Source organism: Hypomesus nipponensis, chromosome 17 (genome assembly GCF_054491055.1).
Source record: "Hypomesus nipponensis isolate SF chromosome 17, ASM5449105v1, whole genome shotgun sequence".
In the NCBI taxonomy this organism is placed as follows: Eukaryota; Metazoa; Chordata; class Actinopteri; order Osmeriformes; family Osmeridae; genus Hypomesus; species Hypomesus nipponensis.
In genome coordinates, this window is record NC_140377.1 from 1,628,488 (window position 1) to 1,652,500 (window position 24,013).

General features: G+C 49.1%; 2 protein-coding genes across 2 annotated transcripts; both read right to left on the reverse strand.

Annotated features, from left to right (window-relative positions):
* Window positions 1-358: 358 nt before the first annotated feature.
* On the reverse strand, window positions 359-8,861 carry mpp2a (MAGUK p55 scaffold protein 2a). Its single transcript, XM_084678659.1, has 14 exons — window positions 8,742-8,861; window positions 8,349-8,511; window positions 5,007-5,097; window positions 4,790-4,890; window positions 4,492-4,644; window positions 4,121-4,270; window positions 3,479-3,706; window positions 2,883-3,014; window positions 2,503-2,605; window positions 2,086-2,154; window positions 1,633-1,794; window positions 1,164-1,366; window positions 836-964; window positions 359-569 (listed from the first exon to the last, which is right to left on the reverse strand). The coding sequence occupies exons 3-14, from the start codon at window positions 5,035-5,037 to the stop codon at window positions 393-395; spliced, it is 1,638 nt and encodes a 545-aa protein (XP_084534785.1). The 5' UTR covers window positions 5,038-5,097; window positions 8,349-8,511; window positions 8,742-8,861; the 3' UTR covers window positions 359-392.
* Window positions 8,862-9,951: 1,090 nt separating this feature from the next.
* Window positions 9,952-14,389, reverse strand: pyya (peptide YYa). Its single transcript, XM_084678714.1, has 4 exons — window positions 13,966-14,389; window positions 13,170-13,357; window positions 11,093-11,173; window positions 9,952-10,376 (listed from the first exon to the last, which is right to left on the reverse strand). Exons 2-4 carry the CDS (start codon window positions 13,355-13,357, stop codon window positions 10,355-10,357), a joined length of 291 nt encoding a protein of 96 aa, XP_084534840.1. The 5' UTR covers window positions 13,966-14,389; the 3' UTR covers window positions 9,952-10,354.
* Window positions 14,390-24,013: the final 9,624 nt, after the last annotated feature.

Here is a 24,013-nt window from a genome sequence, read left to right on the forward strand (position 1 = left end):
ACAGATGGGCACACACACACACAGATGGGCACGCACACACACAGATGGGCACGCACACACACAGATGGGCACACACACACACAGTCCTTGATGTTTTAGCAACAGATGTGCAGAGGTGTTGTCCAAGCTGTTGTAATTGGGTTGGTCCATTTCAGAAGATTTCTGATTGGCTGCAGTCAGTGGGACCTGGGGTGCCTGGCCCCCTCCCTCACTACACTCCTCCCCCTCTCCTCACTAAACTCCTCCCCCTCTTTTCCCCTAAACTCCTCCCCCTCTCCTCACTAAAATCCTCCCCCTCTTTTTCCTTTAACTCCTCCCCCTCTTTTCCCTAAACTCCTCCCCCTCTTTTTCCCTAAACTCCTCCCCCTGTTTTTCCCTAAACTCCTCCCCCCCTAGAACACCCAGGTGACAGGGACCCACTGCTGGCTCTTGGTAACCGTCTCCAGGGAAGTCTTGATGGTGCGGTAGGTCTCGTCCAGGTTGTCGTTGACAACGGTCAGGTCAAAGTAGTGTCCGTAGGCCTGCTGGATCTTGGCACTCTCGTCCACCGTGCGCTTCAGCTCCACGTCCTGCAGGGGGCGACACAGAACCGGTTCACACCAGATTACCCTCCAGGACACGCACTCACACACCGTCTTGCCTAAACACACAGTCTATCCTACAGTGTGTGTACACTGACAACAGGACAGGACAACACACACACATGCAGCCCGTCTGTCTGACGGCCTGTCTGTCTGTCTGCTTGTCTGTCTTCTTGTCTGACTGTCTGTCTGCTTGTCTGACTGTCTGTCTTCTTGTCTGACTGACTGTCTGCCTGTCTATCTGTGTGTCTTACCGTGAGCAGCTTGCTGACCACCCCGGCCTCGACAGCCGAGCTGTTCATGGCCTTCAGGACCTCAAAGTCTGGAGCCTCGACAAACACCACGTAGGGGAGGAACTCTGATGTACGCAGCACCTTCAGAGCCTGGGGTACACACACACGCACACACACGCACACACACGTCAACCCTAACCCTGAATGTAATGCTAACCCTAACCCCATAAACCCCCCTGAAAATAGCACTTCAAAAGTTGTGAGGATCAGGAAAAGGTCCTCATACGTTCAATGATTCCTTTGTTTTACTATTGTTGAGGGGACATCAGGGTCCCGGCCTCCACCCTACCTGAGGGTTGACGTCCAGGATGCAGACCCGGCCGGCCTCCACCACCTCGTGGATGGAGTCCATCTTGGTGCCGTACAAGCTGCCGTCGTACTCCCCATACTCCAGGTAGCGGCCCGCCTTCACGTCGGCCTCCATCTTGCTGCGGCTGGTGAAGGCGTACATCTGGCCCTCGCGCTCGCCAGCCTTGGGCTTCCTGGATGTGTCTACGTGACAGGAAGTGCATGACAGGAAGTGCATGGCAGGAAGTCAGCTGAGGTAGGTGAGCGGGTAGCTAGTGATGGGTGGATGGTAGTTATGGAAGGTAATGTGGTTGGTAGCTAGCGAGTTGGTTTAAGTCACATGGAAGGGTTTGTGACAGTGGATTAGTTTAATAACTTTTGTTGTACTTCAGGGGTATAGCAGTGATTTAGTTAGCTACTTAGTTGTACTTAAGGATATAGTGGTTAGTTGATTATTTGGATGTACTTACGGGGTATAGTGGTTCCAAACAGCTGTGTATCCTTCAACAGCATCTTGTTCTTCAGGCTCCACCTACCCACTCCCTGAGCACCAATCAGAACCAGCGTCTTCCTCCGGAATGGAGGCACCTTGGCAACCTCCTCATATATCAACAACTCATGTCTGTCAAACTCTGGGAGGGAGGGAGGGAGGGAGGGAGGGAGGGAGGGAGGGAGGGAGGGAGGGAGGGAGGGAGGGAGGGAGGGAGGGAGGGAGGGAGGGAGGGAGGGAGGGAGGGAGGGAGGGAGGGAGGGAGGGAGGGAGGGGAAGGGGAAGGGGAAGGGGAAGGGGAAGGGGAAGGGGAAATAACAGAGAAAGGAGAGTTAGAAAGTAGATACAGTTAGAAATACGTATTTACCAGGTCATAACAGTATAGTTGAGAATCCATTGACCCTGGATGGAATCCTGCAGGAGGGAGACCCACCTGCATTCCTGGTGGTAACATACATCATCTTCTTCTTTTTCTTTACTCCAACTCCGCTGCACAGAGTACCTGCCACACAGATACAGGGTGAGGACAACAGGTGAGCTAGACAGGCAAGTGAAGCTGGGTAAGAGCAGTAGACAGGAAAGTGATGTTGATTGGGGTGGGTAGGTGAAGTAGGCAGGTAGGTGAGGTTGGGTAGGTGAGGCAGGAGAGGAGCTGTAGGTGAGGCAGGAGAGGAGCTGTAGGTGAGGCAGGAGAGGAGCTGTAGGTGAGGCAGGAGAGGAGCTGTAGGTGAGGCAGGAGAGGAGCCGTATGTGAGGCAGGAGAGGAGCCGTATGTGAGGCAGGAGAGGAGCTGTAGGTGAGGCAGGAGAGGAGCCGTATGTGAGGCAGGAGAGGAGGTAGGTGTGTTTACCTGCAGGAGGTAACTCCACATCTCTCTTCACAAAAGCTTTCCTCTTTTCCTCCAGCAGCTGACTGGGGATCAGACCAGTACTGCCCCCATCCACATGCCGAGCCTGCCGACAACACACACACACACGTTTACAATCAGCAACACACACACACACACACGTTTACAATCAGCAACACACACACACACACGTTTACAATCAGCAACACACACACACACACACGTTTACAATCAGCAACACACACACACACACACACGTTTACAATCAGCAACACACACACACACACACGTTTACAATCAGCAACACACACACACACACACGTTTACAATCAGCAACACACACACGCGTTCACCATCAGTAGCGAGCGCACGCACACACACACCTGCCACCAGTTAAGGTCATCTTGGTTGACAATCTGCAGGATGTCCCCTGTGTTGAACTGCAGCCCTGCCTCCTTGCAGGGAATCAGGTTGTCATTGGCTGGGTCGTAATCGAAGTGACACTTGTAAAATACCTGATGACACAGGTGAAAACCAGTGAGACAGGTGGAGAGGGACAGCAGAGATAGGAACGGATATATCCTGTCTGGACCAGGTGTGTCAGAGCCAGGTGTGTCAGAGCCAGGTGTGTCTGGACCAGGTGTGTCAGAGCCAGGTGTGTCAGAGCCAGGTGTGTCTGGACCAGGTGTGTCAGAGCCAGGTGTGTCAGAGCCAGGTGTGTCTGGATCAGGTGTGTCAGAGCCAGGTGTGTCTGGACCAGGTGTGTCAGAGCCAGGTGTGTCAGAGCCAGGTGTGTCAGGGCCAGGTGTGTCAGGGCCAGGTGTGTCAGAGCCAGGTGTGTAAGAGCCAGGTGTGTCAGGGCCAGGTGTGTCTGGACCAGGTGTGTCAGAGCCAGGTGTGTCTGGACCAGGTGCGTCAGGACCAGGTGTGTCAGAGCCAAGTGTGTCAGAGCTAGGTGTGTCTGGCCCAGGTGTGTTACCTGTCCAAGCAGGTGGGACTCCTGGTAGCTGGGCAGGATCTTGAGGACCACGCTGCCGCTGGCGTCCTGCAGCACCTCCTGCAGCACCTGCACGTCCTGCCCCATTGGACGGCCGTTCACCTCCTTGATGATGTCACCGGCGTGCAGCAGACCCTGCTGGTCGATCATGCCCCCGTGCAGGATACGGGCGATCACCAGCTCCCCCGCTTCCACACGGAACGTGATCCCCTGACGCACACGTGACACACACCACACGTCTTAGATCTGTCTCCTCAAATGTAATCAATCTAGCAATCTCTCATTGGTTAGAAGCTATTAAGGGTGGTAAAGGTATTTTGGTAGTTAGGGCGGTAGTTACCAGGTTAGGGTGGTAGTTAGGGTGGTAGTTACCAGGTTAGGGTGGTAGTTAGGGTGGTAGTTACCAGGTTAGGGTGGTAGTTAGGGTGGTAGTTACCAGGTTAGGGTGGCAGTTAGGGTGGTAGTTAGGGTGGTAGTTAGGGTGGTAGGTACCAGGTTAGGGTGGCAGTTAGGGTGGTAGTTAGGGTGGTAGTTACCAGGTTAGGGTGGTAGTTAGGGTGGTAGTTAGGGTGGTAGTTACCAGGTTAGGGTGGTAGTTAGGGTGGTAGTTAGGGTGGTAGTTACCAGGTGTTCTCCGGCCACCTTGCGGATGCCCACCATCCTGACGGCGTCAGGGGGCTGGGTGGCGGTGGGCGGGTCCATGTAAGCACACGGGCTGGGGGGCGGGCTCTCACACGTCTGAGAAGCCACCGAATCATGAGTCTCCAGCAGGGACTGCCGACCAATCAACAGAGAGCAAACAATTAATTGACAGAAGAGCAATACTTGTGTGTGAAACTTCTGGTTCCCCCCAGGAACTGCTCTTGAGAAAATGTAATTGTGTCCCCCAAAGTTGATACCAGATTTTTGCCCCTGTGCCTGTGTGTGTATACCCATGTGTGTGTGTGTGTGTGTGTGTATACCCATGTGTGTGTGTGTGTGTGTGTGTATCCCACCAGGAAGTGGGGCTCATTGAGGATGCGTGTGAGCTCAGCGGCGGTGTTGCTGCGGTGTGTGAAGGGGCTGAGCTCCTGAAGGATCTCCTGCACCAGCTCAACGTTGTTTTCTCTGACCGCCTCCAGCCTCGTCTCCCCAGGGCTCTCTGGCTCCTGCACACACACACACACACACACACACACAAAATAACAATAAAACACACAGTGTTTGTAAACAACAACATGTCCTCACAAGTAAATTGTGTGTGGTGTGTGTGTGTGTGTGTGTGTGGTGTGTGTGTGTGTGTGTGAGGCTCACCACAGGGCTCTCCATGATGCCCTTGAGGAAGATGAGATCCAGATCGTTGGCAGTGGTGGAGCTGGTGCTGTCACTCAGGGTGTCCAGAACCTGTGTGACCGCTGTACACACACACACACACACACACACACACACACATGAAGCATGAGGAGAGGGGAGCAGGGGAGGAGGGGAGAGTAGAGAGGGGAGCAGGAGAGAAGAGAGGGTTGTAACTCACCAGGTTCTGTGCCAGTAGCTGCCACAGGCATGTTGCAGTGTCAGATAGTCTGGTCTGCCTGGTCTGGTCTGCCTGGTCTGGTCTGCCTGGTCTGTGGATTCAATAAGAAGTTAGATGAAAGAGGGGGACATCTGGCTAATCCATATGTATCCATGACGACAGGCACAATGAACGACCAGGGTGAAAAGAGAGAGTGGGGGGTGGGGTGAGCGAGGGAGGGAGGGAGGGGTACATAAAGAAAGTGGGGGGTACCCCCTCCCTAGCCCTCCTGGGACAGACAGAGAGTCTGAACAGCAGTGTGTAGCATCACAACAACTCATGTTACCAGGCGAATTGTTATTTGTGTGTGTGTGTGTGTGCTTGTGTGAGTGTGAGTGTGTGTGCGCGTGTTAGAGAGTGAGGCTATGAGTATAACACAGGGAAAGGACTACCCTACTAACCCCCTATCAGGAAGAGCCTGTCTGTGATTGGCTGTCTGTGAGTTTTGCAGGCAGGTGATTGGCTACAGCTGAAGGCCATGCTCTGTGCTGCCCACTGGCTGCCCTAACGAGGCCCCGCTGAAAATAGACTCTCTCAGGGGATTCCCTCCCACAGGGTAACACACACACACACACAAAGAAACACACACCTCAAAGAAAATGCCCAAAATAGTGATTTTAGTATGACAGTTTGAGTGACTGTGTTTATTTGAACGAAGGTGTGTTGTGGAGAACGCCGAACACGCCTCATCGTCACTGCAGGGGGGAGAACAGGAGCTGGCTGGGTTCAGACATGGAGCTGAGAAGCTGTGTGCATCAGCCCAGCTCTCCAGGGCTCCGGGAGATGGATGGTCTTCCTCCATCCTTCCCTCCTCATCAGCCAGTTGCCATGGCGAGGTATTGTGACTGCCATAGCAACCTGAGCTTGAAGCGTAAAGAGGGGACTTGCGTGTTCGGAGCATGTTACAGGGGGCGGGATGTGGGAATGAGTAGACAGCAAACACCAACAGAAACACACACACACACACACACACACTTAGACACATTGTGTTATTACATCATCGCTAGGTACAGCATTAGCCCGACTGTCAGCCATATTAGCGTCCAGGGTGATGACATCAGCAGGAATCCACCAGAGGTATCTTTCCTCTCTTCATCCTACCTTTCTTTACCCGCACACCTTCTCTCTTCTCCTCTTCTCCTTCTGTTCTCCTCCTCTCCTTCTCTTCTCCTTCTCTTCTCCTTCTCTTCTCCTTCTCTTCTCCTTCTCTCCTTCTCTTCTCCTTCTCTTCTCCTTCTCTTCTCCTTCTCTTCTCCTTCTCTCCTTCTCTTCTCCTTCTCTTCTCCTTCTCTTCTCCTTCTCTCCTTCTGTTCTCCTCCTCTCCTTCTCTTCTCCTTCTCTTCTCCTTCTCTCCTTCTCTTCTCCTTCTCTTCTCCTTTTCTTCTCCTTCTCTTCTCCTTCTCTCCTTCTCTTCTCCTTCTCTCCTTCTCTTCTCCTTCTCTTCTCCTTCTCTTCTCCTCCTCTCCTTCTCTTCTCCTTCTCTTCTCCTTCTCTTCTCCTTCTCTTCTCCTCTTCTCCTTCTCTTCTCCTCCTCTCCTTCTCTTCTCCTCCTCTCCTTCTCTTCTCCTTCCCTCTCCTCTTCTCCTAACTCCCCTGTAATATCACCTCATAGTGTTGGGTTTCTAACAACAATACTGATGTGCCAAACCGTAGTCCTCCCTCATGCACCCCCCTCCTCCACCTCCCTCCTCCACCTCCCACCTCCACCCCTCTCCTCCACCTCTCTCCTCCACCCCCCTCCTCCACCTCTCTCCTCCACCTCTCTCCTCCACCCCCCTCCTCCACCTCTCTCCTCCACCTCTCTCCTCCACCTCTCTCCTCCACCCCCCTCCTCCACCTCTCTCCTCCACCCCTCTCCTCCACCTCTCTCCTCCACCCCCCTCCTCCACCTCTCTCCTCCACCTCTCTCCTTCACCTCTCTCCTCCACCTCTCTCCTCCACCCCTCTCCTCCACCCCCCTCCTCCACCTCCCTCCTCCACCCCCCTCCTCCACCTCCCTCCTCCACCCCCCTCCTCCACCCCTCTCCTCCACCTCCCTCCTCCACCCCCCTCCTCCACCTCTCTCCTGTCCTGACATTCCTTTGTTCTGACATCTCTACCCACACAGGTTCACAGTAGCAAGGGTCCTTTCTCCACTCCCTCTCCTCTCACCCAACATACAGTCTCAGCCATGCCCATGCTAATAACACACACACACACACACACACACACACACTCACTAACAAGATCACACGCTGCTGTAAACTCCATCTGCTCTCCTCACCCCCCACCTCCTCCCCTCTCCTTCCACCCCCTCTCCTCCCACCCGCTCCCCTCACCCACCCCATCCCACCCCCTCTCCTCCCACCCCCTCCCCCCACCTCCCCACCCCCACCCCTCCTCTCCTCCTAACCCCTCCCCCGGTCGACTCTTCCAAGGTCTCCCATCTGCCTCAGCCCCCTCCCCCACACTGCCCCTGTCTCCCCCTCACCAGGTGAACCTAAAACAGCATTGATGACTGTCTTAGCTCACTAAGCTGAAGCCTGCATGGGGTTATAATTAAAAGGAAAACAGACCTCCACACCTCCTCCTCTCAATCTGAGTTCTGTCCTGGAGCAGGGTCCAGATGGAGCTAGTCGCCCACTCCTGTTGTTGTGGTTACAAGAGTGAAATAGTGGAGATGGTGGGGCAAGGCCAGGTACTATATAGTTCAGTGTGTGTGTGTGTGTGTGTGTGTGTGTGTGTGTGTGTGTGTGCCCCTATGCGTATTTTGGTTGTATGTCGGTTGGTCATTTATCTGTTCTGTCGGCGCGAGGGAAGCACGCTGTTCCAGTGGCATGGAAACAAGACTACTATGAAAACGAAACACGATTATCTAAACAATCAGAAACTGTACATTGCTTAGGTGCTTTCCAGACCCCGTCTGCTTTGTCGATGACGCGTTTCCCATCCCACCCAAGCAAGCACCACCGCGCGCACAGCTCCCGGTCCCGTACGCAAATAGGTGCATAGGCTATTCATCAAACATGGACACCTTTACAATCACAAGTTTACACGAAATGTCGTGTTAGGAGGACGGACGTCTTGAATGGAAGTTGTTTCACGGTTTCAGCCAGCCGGTACATGCGAACGCTGAAACATTGTGCCACAATAACAACATCTCTCCTATTCGCTCCTATTGCAGCCTACGCATGTTTTCATATCGTCTCACAAAGAAACCTAGCACGCGGGGGTCTTCAAGGCTCTATCACGCAATTTGTTACCACATATTTTTTACAAAATGTCTCGAATTGTAAAATGTGGTTAATTAATAAAATGTCTTACCTCTGCTCTGTCTCGTGGTGGTCGCGCGGTTGTCTCCGTATTTCAGTTTAATTCGAGGTCTTTGAACCGCTGCTGTCAAATCACAGTCTGGACGCGGCAGATTTAAAGGGGCAATGCACCGTTGTTTTCTCCTGTAGGGTTCAGCAGTCACCCACAGCACAGGCTACATATAGCGACAGCGTTCACATCAGTAGTGCTTTAAGATTTCTTTCCACAAAAGGTAAACAAGCTTGTTATATGGATATATTGATAACATTGCGCGTAATCATATTAATTGCTTAGAGGAACATAGACTACTTTTGGTTTTAAGTTTTGGCTATGTATTTTAATATAGTTTTGTGCATATAATAAAAGATAAGGAAAAACACTACAGCCTACAACATGGACTTTTACCTTTTATTTTTGGATGAACAACCAATGTCGGACGCTACACAACATTTCATAAAACAGCAACTCAATTCACTTAAAGTGAAGCATTTGCTTTTAACCGTCGGGCTGTCTCAGACCCCCCACAGCGCGAAGGTTAAAATAAAATAGTTTTTATTTGTTTTTGTATTGAGTAAAGTTCTGGCAACACAACGATGGGTCATTGTTAACCTTCGGGTCATTATGACCCGCGTAATGGATTCAGTAGCGAACTGTGCTCGCTATGGAGACTAGATGCACGTTAAAAACAATTGTTGAAGTATTCATGGGACTGTTTGATGGTCAATAGCAGGACGTGAAAACAATCCTTTCATACACTCAGGGGGAGAAGATATCTTAATCGAGTTACTTCCTCCCTCTGTCACCTCCCTCCTCCACCTCTCTCCTCCACCTCTTTCCTACACCTCTCTCCTCTACCTCCCTCCACCCCTCTCCTCCACCTCTCTCCTCCACTTCCCTCCTCCAGCTCCCTCTTCCACTGCCCTTCTCCACCCCTCTCCTCCACCTCCCTCCTCCACCTCTCTCCTCCACCTCCCTCCTCCACCCCTCTCCTCCACCCCTCTCGTCCACCTCTCTCCTCCAGCTCTCTCCCCCACCCCTCTCCTTCACCTCTCTCCTCCACCCCTCTCCTCCACCTCTCTCCTCCACCTCTCTTCTCCACCTCCCTCTCCACCTTTCTCCTCCACCTTTTTCCTCCACCTCCCTCCTCCACCTCTCTCCTCCACCTCTCTCCTCCACCTCCCTCTCCACCTTTCTCCTCCACCTCTCTCCTCCACCGCTCTCCTCCACCTCCCTCCTCCACCTCTCTCCTCCACCTCCCTCTCCACCTTTCTCCTCCACCTCTCTCCTCCACCTCCCTCCTCCAACCTCCCTCCTCCACCTCTCTCCTCCACCTCCCTCCTCCACCCTCCCTCCTCCACCTCTCTCCTCCACCTCTCTCCTCCACCTCTCTCCTCCACCTCCAACATCAGGCTATGCACACTGAGTCATACTAGAATCCACCACTGAATAACAGAGATGTGAAAAAAATCCTTATATACACTCAGAGGGAGTTTCTTCAAATCCACTGATTGGTTGGTTGGTTGATTGATGGAGTGACTGAATTTCTGATCGGGATGAAGATGCATAAAAAGCAACGGGTCACAATTTGAGTCATCCAACAAGTTTAATCAGACGATGAAGCATGTATACAGTACCAACAATAAAAGGTTATTCTCTTTACGGCACACAGCAAGGGATTTCACATACAAGATTGAATCTTTCATTAGATATTTTATATTCTATCTTTACTCAATAATAATAATAATGAATTATGTACAATTGAGAGAGAGAGAGAAAGAGAGAGAGAAAAGATGATAGAGGAAAGACCGAGTGAGAGAGAAAGACTAGAGTTAGGGAGAGGTTGGTTTAAGGTCTGTGTTGGTCATTGGTTGTGGTCGATGAGGAGAGAGAAAGGGAATGAGTTGGGAGGGTGTAAAAGGGAAGGAGGGGATGGAAGGAGGAGGAGAGAGGCACAGTTTGGCCCCTCCAGGTGAGTCAGATGCCTGGAGAGAACGTCCAATGAAGTGGGATGGGCGGAGTCACCACACGGAGTCATCATATCTGGATATGAGGAAGAGAGAAGGGAGAGAGGAGAGAGAGGAGGAGAGAGAGGAGGGAGAGGAGGAGAGAGAGGAGGGAGAGGTGGAGAGAGAGAGGAGGGAGAGGAGGGTGAGAGAAGAAAGCTTGAGGACAGTAATGTGACTAGAAGAAACACTGTTGTTGCTGTAAACACATTGGACACAGGCACAAATGCATTGCTGTGCTTGCAAGGACTCACTGTTTAAAAACAACTCCCATTAAAAACGTATTTTTCCCTAACCCTAACCCTTACCCAAACTCACAATCAAAAAACATAACCTAAACCAAAACCCAAACCTTGAAGTTCCATCACTAAAACATTATTATAACATTAACTCCTCTAAAACCACCTAGAAACAAACATTTGGACAAAGAAAATGTCCCCACAAGTTCAAATTGTTCTTGTTTTTTCTATTCTTGAGGGAATTTCTGGAGATAGCAATTCTAACCCCCACTCTAACTCCCCTAGAACCTTCTAAAATAACATGTTGTGGGACACCAGAAAATGACAATGGCCCGGTTTCCCAGATTCGTTAAGAAGCTCTTAACCCTAAGAGCTTCTTAAGAACGTTCGAAAAGTGCTCTAGAACGCTCTTAGAACATTCTTAAGAAGTTCTTAGTGTTAAGAGCTTCTTAACGAATCTGGGAAACCCGGCCATTGTTGGTGAGACCAGACACACACTCACACCCACACACACCTTGATCTCTGGTTTCTGTCAGTGTTGTCCCCGAACAGCAGCTCTGCCACCACATCCTCTTTGGCAGACCTCTTACCATACCTGGAGGAAGAGCGAGAGAGAGAGAGGGAGAGAGCGTGTAGAGAAAGAAAGAGAAGGAGACAGAGAAGGAAATGGGAGGTTTAAATACAGTGCCCTCATTTCCTTTTTCATACCTTTACATTTAGTTGTTTAGCATACGCTCTTATCCAGAGCGACTTACAGTAAGTACAGGGACATTGTCCCCAAGGAACGAGGGTGAAGTGCCTTGCCCCAGGACACAATGTCATGTGCACCGGCCGGGAATCAAACTGGCAACCTTCAGATTACTAGCCCGATGCTCTACCCGCTCAGCCACCTGACTCACCTGATTCCCTTTTCATAGATGCAATCAGCCACTTTTACTATTTAAACTTCACTACAAGAAGCCTGTGGGTTAGACTTGAAGAAGAAGGAAATAAGGGGGAGGGAAAATAGGCAGTTAGAAGTGGAGAGTTACAGGGTTGTGGTGAGGCAGATAGCATGACTACTCTGACAGAGTAACACGTCCAGGTGCCACCATACAGCCCTATTAGGATCTAATGAGGCTGATGCCTGAACCAATCACTGTATCTCTCCCCCCCCCCCTCTCTCTCTCTCTCTCTCTTTCTCTCTCCTTCTTCCCCCCTCCCTCTCTGTCTCTCTCTCTTTCTCTCTCCTTCTTCCCCCCCTCCCTCTCTGTCTGTCGGTGTCCCTCTCTCTTTTCCGCTCTTTCTACTTCCCTCGCTTTCTCCTCTCTGTATCTCTCTGTCTCTGTCTCTGTCTCTCTCTCTCTCTCTCTCTCTCTCTCTGTCTCTCTCTCTCAGTTCTCTCGTGCTTCTCCTCTCATACACTCCATCTGTGCCACTTTAAGAAACCTATTTCTCCGATATCTGTATATGTACCGTTGATATGACTTGTGATGGAGAAAAAAAAACAGCCCAAATCACAGACAGGAATCTCCTATCAGGGGCGTCGTGCTGCGGACGTCATTTTACACTCTAGTAAATCTCTACAGGGTTCTCGCGCCACCGAAGCACAATTGTCCAACCCTGCTGAACGGAGATTTGGTTTGTTGCGAAGAAATTTGGAAGAATGTGCAGCTGGAGAAGTCTCCTTCTGGTTCAATTTAGACCCACCAGTTTCGAAGATTGGATAGCCAGGCTTGGCTTAACACAGATAGACAAACAGATACACGAAAAAGATGGATATATACATAATAGAGAGAGAGGCAGACACAGATAGACCACAAATAAAGTCAGACAGAGACAAACAGATGTTGGCTATATTTGAAGGACGGACAGACAATTGACGGCAAAACTTGGATGGGTTATCCCCGTTACACCGAGTGTCAGACAAACGTTTACATTTTTTATTCACCAGAAGGGCCTCTCTAATAAGCTATTACTTTCAGACGTGAACAACTCTCACTCAAAGAACTCGACTCTTTTCCGTTTGAAGACTGAATCCGTTTGAAGTTACTTTTAACTTGTAGTTAGTTTTACTCACTAAGGTGGTCCTGTAAGGGTATCAGTAATACTTCTCTAAAGATCAACGAACGATTTGAATATCATGAATAAAAACCAAGCCAATGACTCACTGCCGACTCTCCGTCTCCTTCAGGCACGCGACCTTTTCTAAGAGCTCGAGACAGTCCCATATCAATACCGAATATGAAACCTTCCGGCTTGCGGTCTTTAACTCGATTTTGCGACTTTCCTTGGGTCCATCTGAAGCACTTTTATTGCCGTGACACATTTATTTGGAGGGCCTTGAGCTTTTTGAGAGTGCTCTGTAATCGGATTTTGGAACACAGTAGCTAGGCTGGGGTATAAAACCTAGCTCGAGGCTGTAATATGAGCGGGAAGGGATCAGAGACCACCGACCTTTGATGGATGATACATTACTTTACTTACCGTTGAATAAAACGAACACAAAAAGGCGATACAAACATAAACATTATAATGTTATTTTATAGGCATTAACAACAAATAAAAGAACAAATGGTTCGTGTGTAGTCTAACGAGTTTGGCGCGCTCACCTCTGTCTCGTGATGAGGTTGATGTAGTGTCTAAGAGCGGTGTAATATTTGGCCAGTTCCTCGGGAGGTGCGTCTTCACCAGGATTCTCCGGTTTGGGAGGGTATGCGTCCACAAAGGTCCCGAGACACACAAGCACGCACAGGACCAAAGCCACGAGGACGGTCCACGGTTTCATCATGACGGCCATCTGAGAACAAGGAGACAGACTGTCAGTTAATAACAACAAAAATAACAAACGTATGAAGAAAAGCCAATAATTAAGCAACGCTTTTGATTTATTGATATAAAAATGTAATCGATTTTAGTGAGATCGTGTTGCACAAATCTCTCCATGTATTTAAATTGATAAGCTATTATTAAAGTAGACATTAAAAAAGTCAGAAACACCCAACCTTATATTCAAAAGACATGTGCCCTATCCTTTACTGGCGTATTGATTGTGTAAACTTGCGTTTAAATGTGTCATCGCATTCCGTAAAAGTTGAGAATCTCTACCGTCAAAATATCACGACTTAAATAAGCTCGTCTTTGACAAAGTTTTGATAGGCTATTTTTTTATCCCGAAACCAACTGTCAACAAAAATGTATTATTGCACACAAATTAAAACTGACCCAGTCTCACGAGGTTGTATAATCGCTGTCCATGGTGCTGAATTGCGGTTCATTTTCATTTAATGGAAACGGACGGCATTCGTTCCAATAAATAATTGACAAATAATTCTAAAACCAAGGTTTACGAAATCACACATTCTAACAGCAAATTATAAAATGTACTGAAAGAGAAGTTTGACTTACTTTAGAAGACTTGTGGTGAGCTACAAGTGACCAAGACAACAGGTGGTGCCGTACAGCGAGGAGGAAGTCGTCTGAGGTTGCGGTCTATCGTGTTCAGAGCTTTTCTTTAAGAAGGCAGATCTCCGATCTTTTGTTTCACACCGAATCTCATTGGTTTATATACCCGCGGCCGTCTTCAGTACGCACCGGGGTGGGACGGGCATCGGACGGTGTAACGGAGGGTGGGGCGGAGTGGTGTGGAGGAAGAATGCGTCATCTGATGATGAACATATTAGGCCTAATGCTCTCAGCTTCGACGTGTTTGATATTTGACGGATGTGAGGTGTCAGGCAATCATGTGTGGGTCATGGTAGCCTACACCTGAAGAAAAGTTAAAGCGACTAACCGTGTGACCATACGCCACAGTGCAGCACCTGTCTGAAACCTATCTATCTTTGTAGCCATAGCAACACACTTTTCAGTGTGAGCTCATTCCGACTACCAAAGTTCTTAGCAGTTGTAGATAGAAAGTACTTGGAACTTGCATTCTGTGTTTGGGAAGATTAGGATACGGTTTCAAGGCCTACAGTGCTGCTGATAGCCAGGTAGGCAACTAAACTACCAGCTGAACACAAGAGGGCAGTTGTGTTCCTAGAGGTAGGCTATGGTCTCGCGCGCTGACACATCTGCCTGTCTCTGATAACATATGATATTTGGTAACATGCAGTTAATAGTTATGACCCGTCTTCTGTTGAGCTCGAGGGATCAGTCTACCCTGAGACTTTTTAGATGATGGTATTACTGCAAACACGACAATTATATAATCTTACACTTGATTGGCTACATCATGACACCCTGCAGCCGCAATAGGGTCAAATGTGGCCTATGTGTGGGCTTCAATCATGTTGTTTTCCACGTTTTAATCTTCTGAATTAGCCACCGGAGTCAGCACGTGCCATCACACATGGAAAGCTCTACGCGGCACCAAATTGTCGGTTACGTCACATTATTTCTCACCTCGAGCACTTGGATCAGATCGATAATACCACCAGTAAAAATGTGACGGAAATGAAGACAAGTGCGCGCGTGGGGACACCGGTAGTTTTTTTCTTTCGGCATTCCGGTGCTTTCACTGCTTTAGCGCACAATCAATCATCGTCTATATCGACCACGAGCTCAGACAGTGTGAGAGTAATTATCGGACCAATCAGACGGATCCTCATCTCCCCTATAGGTGCCCGAGCGGATATTCTAAACGGCTCGTTGTCAATGTAGAATTGACACAATGTGGAAGATTGTGTGGCTGTCTTCGATCCTACCAGTATCCACAAAGCGGGTGTTCGTCTGGGCGGAGGAGAAGTGTTTAAGCGGCAGTTATGATTAATAGCATCATAAATGGTCTGTAACACAACAAACAGCTCACAGCGTTGGTGTTGTTGAAGACAGACAGCTCTCATAGGGCTATGACTAGGCCCTGAACCGACCCCCACCACTCACACCTTTCCCATTGACTCTCCCAGACCCCGTCCCCCCCGTCCCCCCCCGTCCCGCGTCATGGCTGGAAATAACTTGTTCAGCCATCAATGTCTAGGATTTACTGTAAGAAGGGGGGTGCGTACTACTGGCCTGAAGTCAGTCCACGCCGAGCAAACAGGACAGTCCAAGTGGAGGTGTGACACCTGCTCGGATGGAGGGCAGGGTGTCAGATTGCTGAGCGGTTAGGGAATCGGGCTATTAATCAGAAGGTTGCCGGTTCAATTCCTGGCCGTGCAAATACATTGTGTCCTTGGGCAAGGAACTTAAACCTTCTTTCCTCGGGGGAATGTCCCTGTACTTACTGTAAGTTGCTCTGGATAACAGCGTCTGCTAAATGACTAAATGTAAATGTGATGTGATGCTGTCTTTCTGTCTTCTGTAACACGTGATGCTGTCTTTTTGTCTTCTGTTACAGGTGATGCTGTCTTTTTGTCTGTTGTTACAGGTGATGCTGTCTTTTTGTCTTCTGTTACACGTGATGCTGTCTTTCTGTCTTCTGTTACACGTGATGCTGTCTTTCTGTCTTCTGTTACACGTGATGCTGTCTTTCTGTCTTCTGTTACATGTGATGCTGTCTTTCTGTCTTCTGTTACACGTGATGCTGTCTTTCTGTCTTCTGCTACAGGTGATGCTGTCTTTCCCGTGGAATGTCTCACTGATGTGTAACTCTAATATCATACTACACTGGCAGGATCATACTGACATATCTTATGCCTCTGTAGTTAGGATGAATGTAATATGTCCCCCCCCCCCCCCCCCTGGCAGTGACGGCTGTAACAGATACAAGAGCAGAGTTAATCACATCTGTACCTGGGCAGTGAGGTCACCCAACCAGCAGCCTCTGATTTGCCAACGAGGAAGTGAAATTAAGCGTTGATTATTGAAAGTGAGAAGAATTCCACTCGGATATTGCAATGCATGTTGAAACATATGGATCACATTTTGGATTTGAGACGCCGTTAATGAAGCGTGAAATTTAAAACTGGAAATTCGGTTATGATACAAAAAGAAATTATTTGGTGATTCGGTGCCATGAGAGATAGTTCACCCAACAGTAATGTGATTAACTGACACATTCATGCTGTGAGCTCTCTTACATAGGAAAGCAGGATTAAAAACAGTTAATATTCAAATCAAACAAAACAATCACATTTCAGAATGTGTCAGGAATTGACTGGTTCTCCTGGCTCGTTTAAAGAGCTGGTCTCTTAGAGTTCTCCTTTCTTTCTTTCTTTCTTTCTTTCTTTCTTTCTTTCTTTCTTTCTTTCTTTCTTTCTTTCTTTCTTTCTTTCTTTCTTTCTTTCTTTCTCTCTCTCTCTCACTCTCTCTCTCTCTCTCTCTCTCTCTCTCTCTCTCTCTCTCTCTCTCTCTCTCTCTCTCTCTCTCTCTCTCTCTCTTTCTCTCTCTCTCTCTCTCTCTGATTCTCTCTATCTGTCTTCCACCTTATAACAAAATGTGTCTACTTCTAAATCCTACAAAAAAGTATTTTGGTTTTAAGTTTTCATTTGACTTTATATAAAAGTGAAACTGTGTTACAGTAAAGCACAGTTTCTCATCACCATACAGATCCTGTCTTCTCCTCTCTCTGTGTGTCTGCTGGGAAGACTCCTAAATGTGTTAAGAATGAATAAGTATGTTTGTGTTCTGTCTGTTCTCTCTCTCTCTGTGTGTGTGTGTGTGTTGGCTGTCAGTGTACGCTCTCAGACCTCAGTGTCTGAGACAGGGCCAGGGTGGGAAGCAGCAGCCAGAGGGTGTAACTGTGTTGAGATAGGACTTCATAAGAGGCAATGCGTCAGACTGCAGACGCAGGTATGTCAAGCAACCTCAGCTGTTGGCACGAATCACCTGTAGAATCGCTGTAACCCTGCAACCCCCCCCCCCCCCCCCCCCGGAGAATATCACATGACATAACCTCAGTCATGAAACACAACCTCACCTCTGGGATCTCAGCACCTCTCACCACAGGCCAGGCAAAGCAATCCACTGCAGACCAAGTTTCCCCTGCAGGCCTGGCTAAGCGATTGATGATAGGGAGAGTTTCTGAGTCAGTGTACTTATCTATTTAGAGATGTGAAATGTCTTTCCATTTCTGGTCACTCACACACATGACAAATGGACAGCTACATCTCACACACACACACACACACACACACACATACACACACATGCACCCATCACTCAGATACTTACACACATTCTTCCAGATCAAAGGCGGGTGTGGCACAAGTTTTGACGTCAGCTCAGATCCCCCCTCCCTCCCGATATCTGTCCATGTGTGACTAAGTTGTTTCCCCTCCATCCCTCTATCTCTTTAATCTTCCATCCCTCCATGCTCCTGTCGCCATCTCGCTAGCTCAAACACTCATACTCCCCACTCATTTCCACGGTTTCTCGTTAATGACTTTACAAACACACACACACTCGCTCTCTCTAACACACTCATGCACACTTTCACACTCGCTCTCTCACACACACTCACACACACTCAGTACCCCCCAGTGTCCCCCAGCACACTAGAAGTGCACAGAAGAACCTGAAGCAGTGTGTTTGAGTCTGTTCTCCAGCCTTTATAATGTACACGACCAAACAGAAGTTTGTGTGTTTGGTGTGTGTTTGGTGTGTGTGTGTGTACACATTACAGTAATACTGTTTGGACAAGGCAACACTCTGCAGTTCCTTCCTCAAACACATCTCCTGACCTAATGTGTTTCTGAAAGGCTAATTCTCCACGCTCGGAGAGACGGCCGATGTTCATGCAGGTGAGCGAGCAGCTCGACGCCGCAGGTCACTCTGGGGCGAACTGCAAAGCATGATGGGATATAACATCATGAAACAGTGTTTGAGGGTACTCCTCTGACTGTAACCTATGCTCTGGTAGACTTCTGAGAGAGAGACTTGAAGAGAGGAAGAGGATGAGAGAAGCTGGTGATGGTGACTTGGAGGATGGAATGAGGGCCTCAGACGCTGGTCTGGCCCAGACATACACCATCTTTACCGTTAGTGGATACTGATTAGTTACTTGCTGGTTGATGTCAGCTGACCAGAAAACACATAAACTCTTTCACGCACACATACACACCACTCAAACACAACCCAACACACATCACTCAAACAGGCACACACCCACCTATCATGGTCCTCATGGTGAGTGTAAACAGTTTGTCAGTCTTTGCAGTGTGATTAGGTTAAAACATTTCATGATAAGACAGCCATGGAGGGCTGCATGGAGAGCTGCATGGAGAGCTGCATGGAGGGCTGCATGGAGGGCTGCATGGAGGGCTGCATGGAGGGCTGCATGGAGAGCTGCATGGAGGGCTGCATGGAGGGCTGCATGGAGGGCTGCATGGAGGGCTGCATGGAGGGCTGCATGGAGGGCTGCATGGAGGGCTGCATGGAGGGCTGCATGGAGAGCTGCATGGAGAGCTGCATGGAGGGCTGCATGGAGGGCTGCATGGAGAGCTGCATGGAGGGCTGCATGGAGGGCTGCATGGAGGGCTGCATGGAGGGCTGCATGGAGGGCTGCATGGAGGGCTGCATGGAGGGCTGCATGGAGGGCTGCATGGAGGGCTGCATGGAGAGCTGCATGGAGGGCTGCATGGAGGGCTGCATGGAGAGCTGCATGGAGGGCTGCATGGAGGGCTGCATGGAGGGCTGCATGGAGGGCTGCATGGAGGGCTGCATGGAGGGCTGCATGGAGGGCTGCATGGAGAGCTGCATGGAGAGCTGCATGGAGGGCTGCATGGAGGGCTGGGAGCAAAAGAAAGACGGAGAGAGATGGTGGGTCTGGAGACACCTCAGACAACTTGTGTGTGTGTGTATTTGTGTTTGTGTGAGTGTGTGTGTGTGAGAGTTTGTGTGTGTGTTTGCATGCTGGCTCCAGTTGATGAGAGGAGACAGCGTCCAGACCCCCCCCCTGTCCTTAGTACCACTGCCCCACTGATGACCACATCTGACCAGTAGCAGGACCTGACAGCACAGGCAGACAGGAAGGAGAGGGAGAGACGGAGAGACAGAGAGAGAGAATTGGAGAGGCCCGACCAGAAAAAGAGATGGATGAAGGTGAAAGGTATAGATATTTGCTGAGTGCGCCATGAAGGCTAGAGCCAGCTGTTGAGTACTGCAGTACTGCTCAGTGAAAGAAGGCCTGTACTGTCTTCCCTCAGTGACTCCTATCCTCCAGGGCCAAGCTAAACCCAGGGCCCGGGGCCAAGCCAAGCAGCCTAGCAGCCAAGCAGTCTAGCCCAGCCAGGGCCTCCCTGGAGGAGGGGGAAGCCCAAGGCTGTTCTTTCTAATGGACACCTCTCTTCTTCTCTCCTCTCTCCTCTCCTCCTTACATAACCGGGCAGCTCATAGACCAGTAGTGGCTCTCTCAGTAACTGGGCAGCTCATAGACCAGCAGTGGCTCTCTCAGTAACCGAACTGTGTGGTGGTGAGGCTGAAAGGAGAGAGAGAGAGAGTGTGACAGAGAAAGAGAGAAAGAGAGAGAGAGTGTGTGTGAGAGAGAGAGAGAAAGAGAGAGAGAGAGAGAGAGAGAGAGAAAGAGAGAGAGAGTGAGAGAGAGAGAGAGAGAGAAGAGAGAGAGAGAGAGAGAGAGAGAGAGAGAGAGAGAGAGAGAGAGAGAACAGGAGGAACCAGCACTGAAACGTTTCTTTCAAACTTTCTCCCAGCTGTCAGTCAGTGCAGAACAGGACCACGGCTGATCCAGTGATGGATAGAAGGCTGTTTCTGCTCTCAGCCTGTTGCTACTGTCAGCCTGGTTCTGCTGGTGATTATGTCAGCCAGCACCTGCTAAAGGTTAGTTCTGATGGAGCGGACAGACAGAGGGACAGGAAACCTTTTCTACTCAGATGCTGATAAAACGTCAGACTGCATGAGCTGTCAGTCAGCTGTGCGTGTGTGTGGGGGTGTGCGCATGTGTGTGTGTCTGTGTGTGTGTCTGTGTGTGTGTCTGTGCGCCAGCATTGTTCAATGACTGGCGTCGCCGACAGACGCGCCAAAGAAACGATGTTTTAATTATCAGTCAGTGTGGAGGATCTGATCCTGCCTTTAACAATGGACTCACTGAAGACATTTGATATTTGCATGGACTTTAGAATTCAAACATCTTCTCTGCCTTTTGACTTCTTTGGCACATGACTGCTAACATATCTGCCGGCATAGCCTCTGTCGACAAGAAACTGCAGCCATTTTGTTTTTAGTTCACTAGCTAAGTATCCAGAGAGTATGGTATATAATAAAAAGGGATTCATCTAGGAGACCCTTTCATCTAAAGTGATGCACAGGCGAAGATTTAAACCTGCAATCTCTTTAACTGCAGTCACATGCTCTAACCACTGAACTTATGCCCCAGGAACAAATGCCCTTTATAAAAAAGTATTCATTTCATACTGGTATTAATAATAACATTTACTGGTGTGGTTGCTGTTGTTTATGAGTATAACAAAACACTGGTGAATGCTATTGTTGTATCACTATTAGATGTGCATTCCTGATCATTGATCTTCACCCATACTTCCTATAATCATTTTGTATGTCGGTTCAGATGTTTATGAACCAGTCCTGGCCCAGTCCCACAAACCCTGCGCTGAGGAATGAGGAACAGCTGCTGCAGCATTGATCCTTCTCTGAACTCTTGATAATGCTTGCAGTCTGTGTGAGTTCTGTGATGGCCCTGCAGGCTGGCTCGATGGTGTTGCAGATGGATGGAGTGTACCAGCGGGCAGGAGACCCTGAGGAACCTTCTACCTTTCTGTTGCTGCCTGCCTTGTGAAGACCACTCATGATCATGATCTCTCTTACTATCCATCTCTCCTTCTCTTTCTTTCTCATTCTGTCTTATTTATGTCATCATAGTCTCTCTCTTTCTCTCTGTCTCTCTGTTTCTCTCTCTCCCTCTCTGGTCTGGTCTTTGGGGATGAACATAACCAATGTTTAACAGCTTCCTACGGCATTGAGGGCTGCAGAACAATGAACCCATTTGGAGCGGCGGTTTGTCTCTTTATGAAAACGTGTCTCAGTCATGTGTGTCTTTGTCAATCGAGACTCTATTTTAGATACTCCGATGTAAAAACAGCCAAATGTCACGAACAACATTGTCTACCGGTATACCTTATCTCCCGTAACAACCCTTTTACGATGGTCTGCCGGAAGGATATTCTGTGTGAGTCCTCAGAAGAGCCTGAGATACAATCCGCTCAAACCACAACCTAAACACACCGCCACTTAGTTCATCTCTCTGCCTCGGAGAGCTCTGAGGACAGGCGGCCGTGCTATCTCAGGAGAGGGCTCCTGTGTGAACACAAGCGCTGTCGCAGGTCGTCCTGTGTTTGACTCGTCTGTGGACCGTCCGATAAGACGAGCGCTGAACCGGCTTATCTTCCTGATCTAACACAAACATGGAGGAACACGAGTGACCTGCAGACGCTGTGTGACGTGCTGAGAAGAGACTCAAACAGGAGAGATACACTGGTGAGACTAGTGAGGAGAGATTAGCAGGTGAGACTAGAGAGGAGAGATTAGCAGGTGAGACTAGAGAGGAGAGATTAGCAGGTGAGACTAGTGAGGAGAGATTAGCAGGTAAAAACGGCACAAACGGCACACTAACCCTTTAGTGTGCCGACAGTTTACGCAACAATTCAAAATCCCTTCTCAAGAAAACCTCTCACAGAGAGGTTAACACAGAGAGAGCTGTCTGGGAAGCTGGGACCGACCAGCATCCAGACAGAGACACAGAGCGAGGTAGCGTGGTTATCATCCAGACACAGAGCGAGGTAGCGTGGTTATCATCCAGACACAGAGCTAGGTAGCGTGGTTATCATCCAGACACAGAGCTAGGTAGCGTGGTTATCATCCAGGCACAGAGCTAGGTAGCGTGGTTATCATCCAGACACAGAGCTAGGTAGCGTGGTTATCATCCAGGCACAGAGCTAGGTAGCGTGGTTATCATCCAGGCACAGAGCTAGGTAGCGTGGTTATCATCCAGACACAGAGCTAGGTAGCGTGGTTATCATCCAGGCACAGAGCTAGGTAGCGTGGTTATCATCCAGACACAGAGCTAGGTAGCGTGGTTATCATCCAGACACAGAGCTAGGTAGCGTGGTTATCATCCAGACACAGAGCGAGGTAGCGTGGTGGTCATTCAGACACAGACGTCTAGAGGTCCTCCACAGTAGGAGACGCGGTGCAGCTTTACGCTTTAAGAGAAGAGAGGAGAAAGCAGAAGGAAACAGAAGGAAAGAGACAAATGGAGAGGAGAGGACGAGAGGGAAGGGTTAAAATAATACAGCCACCTGGCCCTGATTCTGAGGGAACATCACAGATGATATTTATTACAGTAAAGGTTGGATGTACATCAACCATGCTTTGTGTTTCTGACAGACCACAACTTTTATTTATGACATGTTTACGTCACATTTACGATACGTTGACCACATGTTTACAACCACTTTATGTGGGTTTAGGTGGGAGATGGGGGAGACTAGGGGGAGACTAGGGGGGGTCAGAGGGAGATGGGGGAGACTCTATGCTTCACAATCAATAAAGCTAATTTCAACCATTGATCCAAGCTAAGGACTTTACCTCAGAGATACAAGAGGAGGCGGAGACTAAATCTAAACCACAAAAAAAAAAGATCTTGTTTTTAGAGAAAGACAGACAGGCAGACAGACAGGCAGATAGACAGGCAGATAGACAGGCAGATAATGAACCAGGCTCACAGAGCTACAAGTGATTGTGCATCATCACAGGTCCATGGACGGGATTCTTGGTTTAGTCCCTGATGACATCGCTACCCTGCGGGGCTGAGAAGATGAAGGAGGACCAGCTGTCTGGAGATCTAGTCTGTGTTCCCGTCGTGGGCTGGCCAACTGGTAGCTGCTTGTTTAAAGGACATGATATGCTGTTATTTGACTCATCCATCAGAGCAGGGCTAGAATACCTCAATGCAGGGCACACCTGCCAAGGGAGATTTAGCATCCACAAGCCTGTGAAAACACAAACACACACACAGACATACACGCCCACACACACATACAGGTAGACACACACTTAAACACATGCACACACACGGCTAAGAATCTGCGATTATTACAGCAGTTTGTTTCAGACTGAAGGCAGGGCAGAGCCTCCAGGTTAGTAGTTTGCTCTAAACACAAATACACACACAGACACACTCACACACACACAGGCACACACATACACACGCACACACACACACACAGACACACACACACACAGGCACACACATACACATACAGACATGTACAGACATGTACAGACACACACACAGCCACCTCAACCATACAGGCAGCTTCAGAGGCAGCTCAGCTTCCTTCTTGAGCATCCTGTATGTAAAGTGACTCCTCCATGTGGGGTTTGGCTATACTTATACGTAGACGAATACTAATGACTGTGATGGACATTTCATCAAAGCCATAAAGATGGTCAACAAACTACACAAAAAAAGAAAGATTAACATTGTAATTTCAATTCATTATCAACATCATCATAAGGTCATTATCTTCTTCATCATCAT

Excerpts from the sequence above, each read along its gene's own strand:
- mpp2a (XM_084678659.1), bottom strand. The coding sequence starts at position 5,037 with ATGCCTGTGGCAGCTACTGGCACAGAACCTG. Across the intron at positions 4,645-4,789 it reads GCATCATGGAGAGCCCTGTG|GAGCCAGAGAGCCCTGGGGA; the intron begins GTGAGCCTCACA and ends GTGTGTGTGCAG. Across the intron at positions 965-1,163 it reads TCCTGGACGTCAACCCTCAG|GCTCTGAAGGTGCTGCGTAC; the intron begins GTAGGGTGGAGG and ends TGTGTACCCCAG.
- pyya (XM_084678714.1), bottom strand. The coding sequence starts at position 13,357 with ATGGCCGTCATGATGAAACCGTGGACCGTCCTCGTGGCTTTGGTCCTG. Across the intron at positions 11,174-13,169 it reads AACCTCATCACGAGACAGAG|GTATGGTAAGAGGTCTGCCA; the intron begins GTGAGCGCGCCA and ends CTCTTCCTCCAG. Across the intron at positions 10,377-11,092 it reads GACAGAAACCAGAGATCAAG|ATATGATGACTCCGTGTGGT; the intron begins GTGTGTGTGGGT and ends CCTCATATCCAG.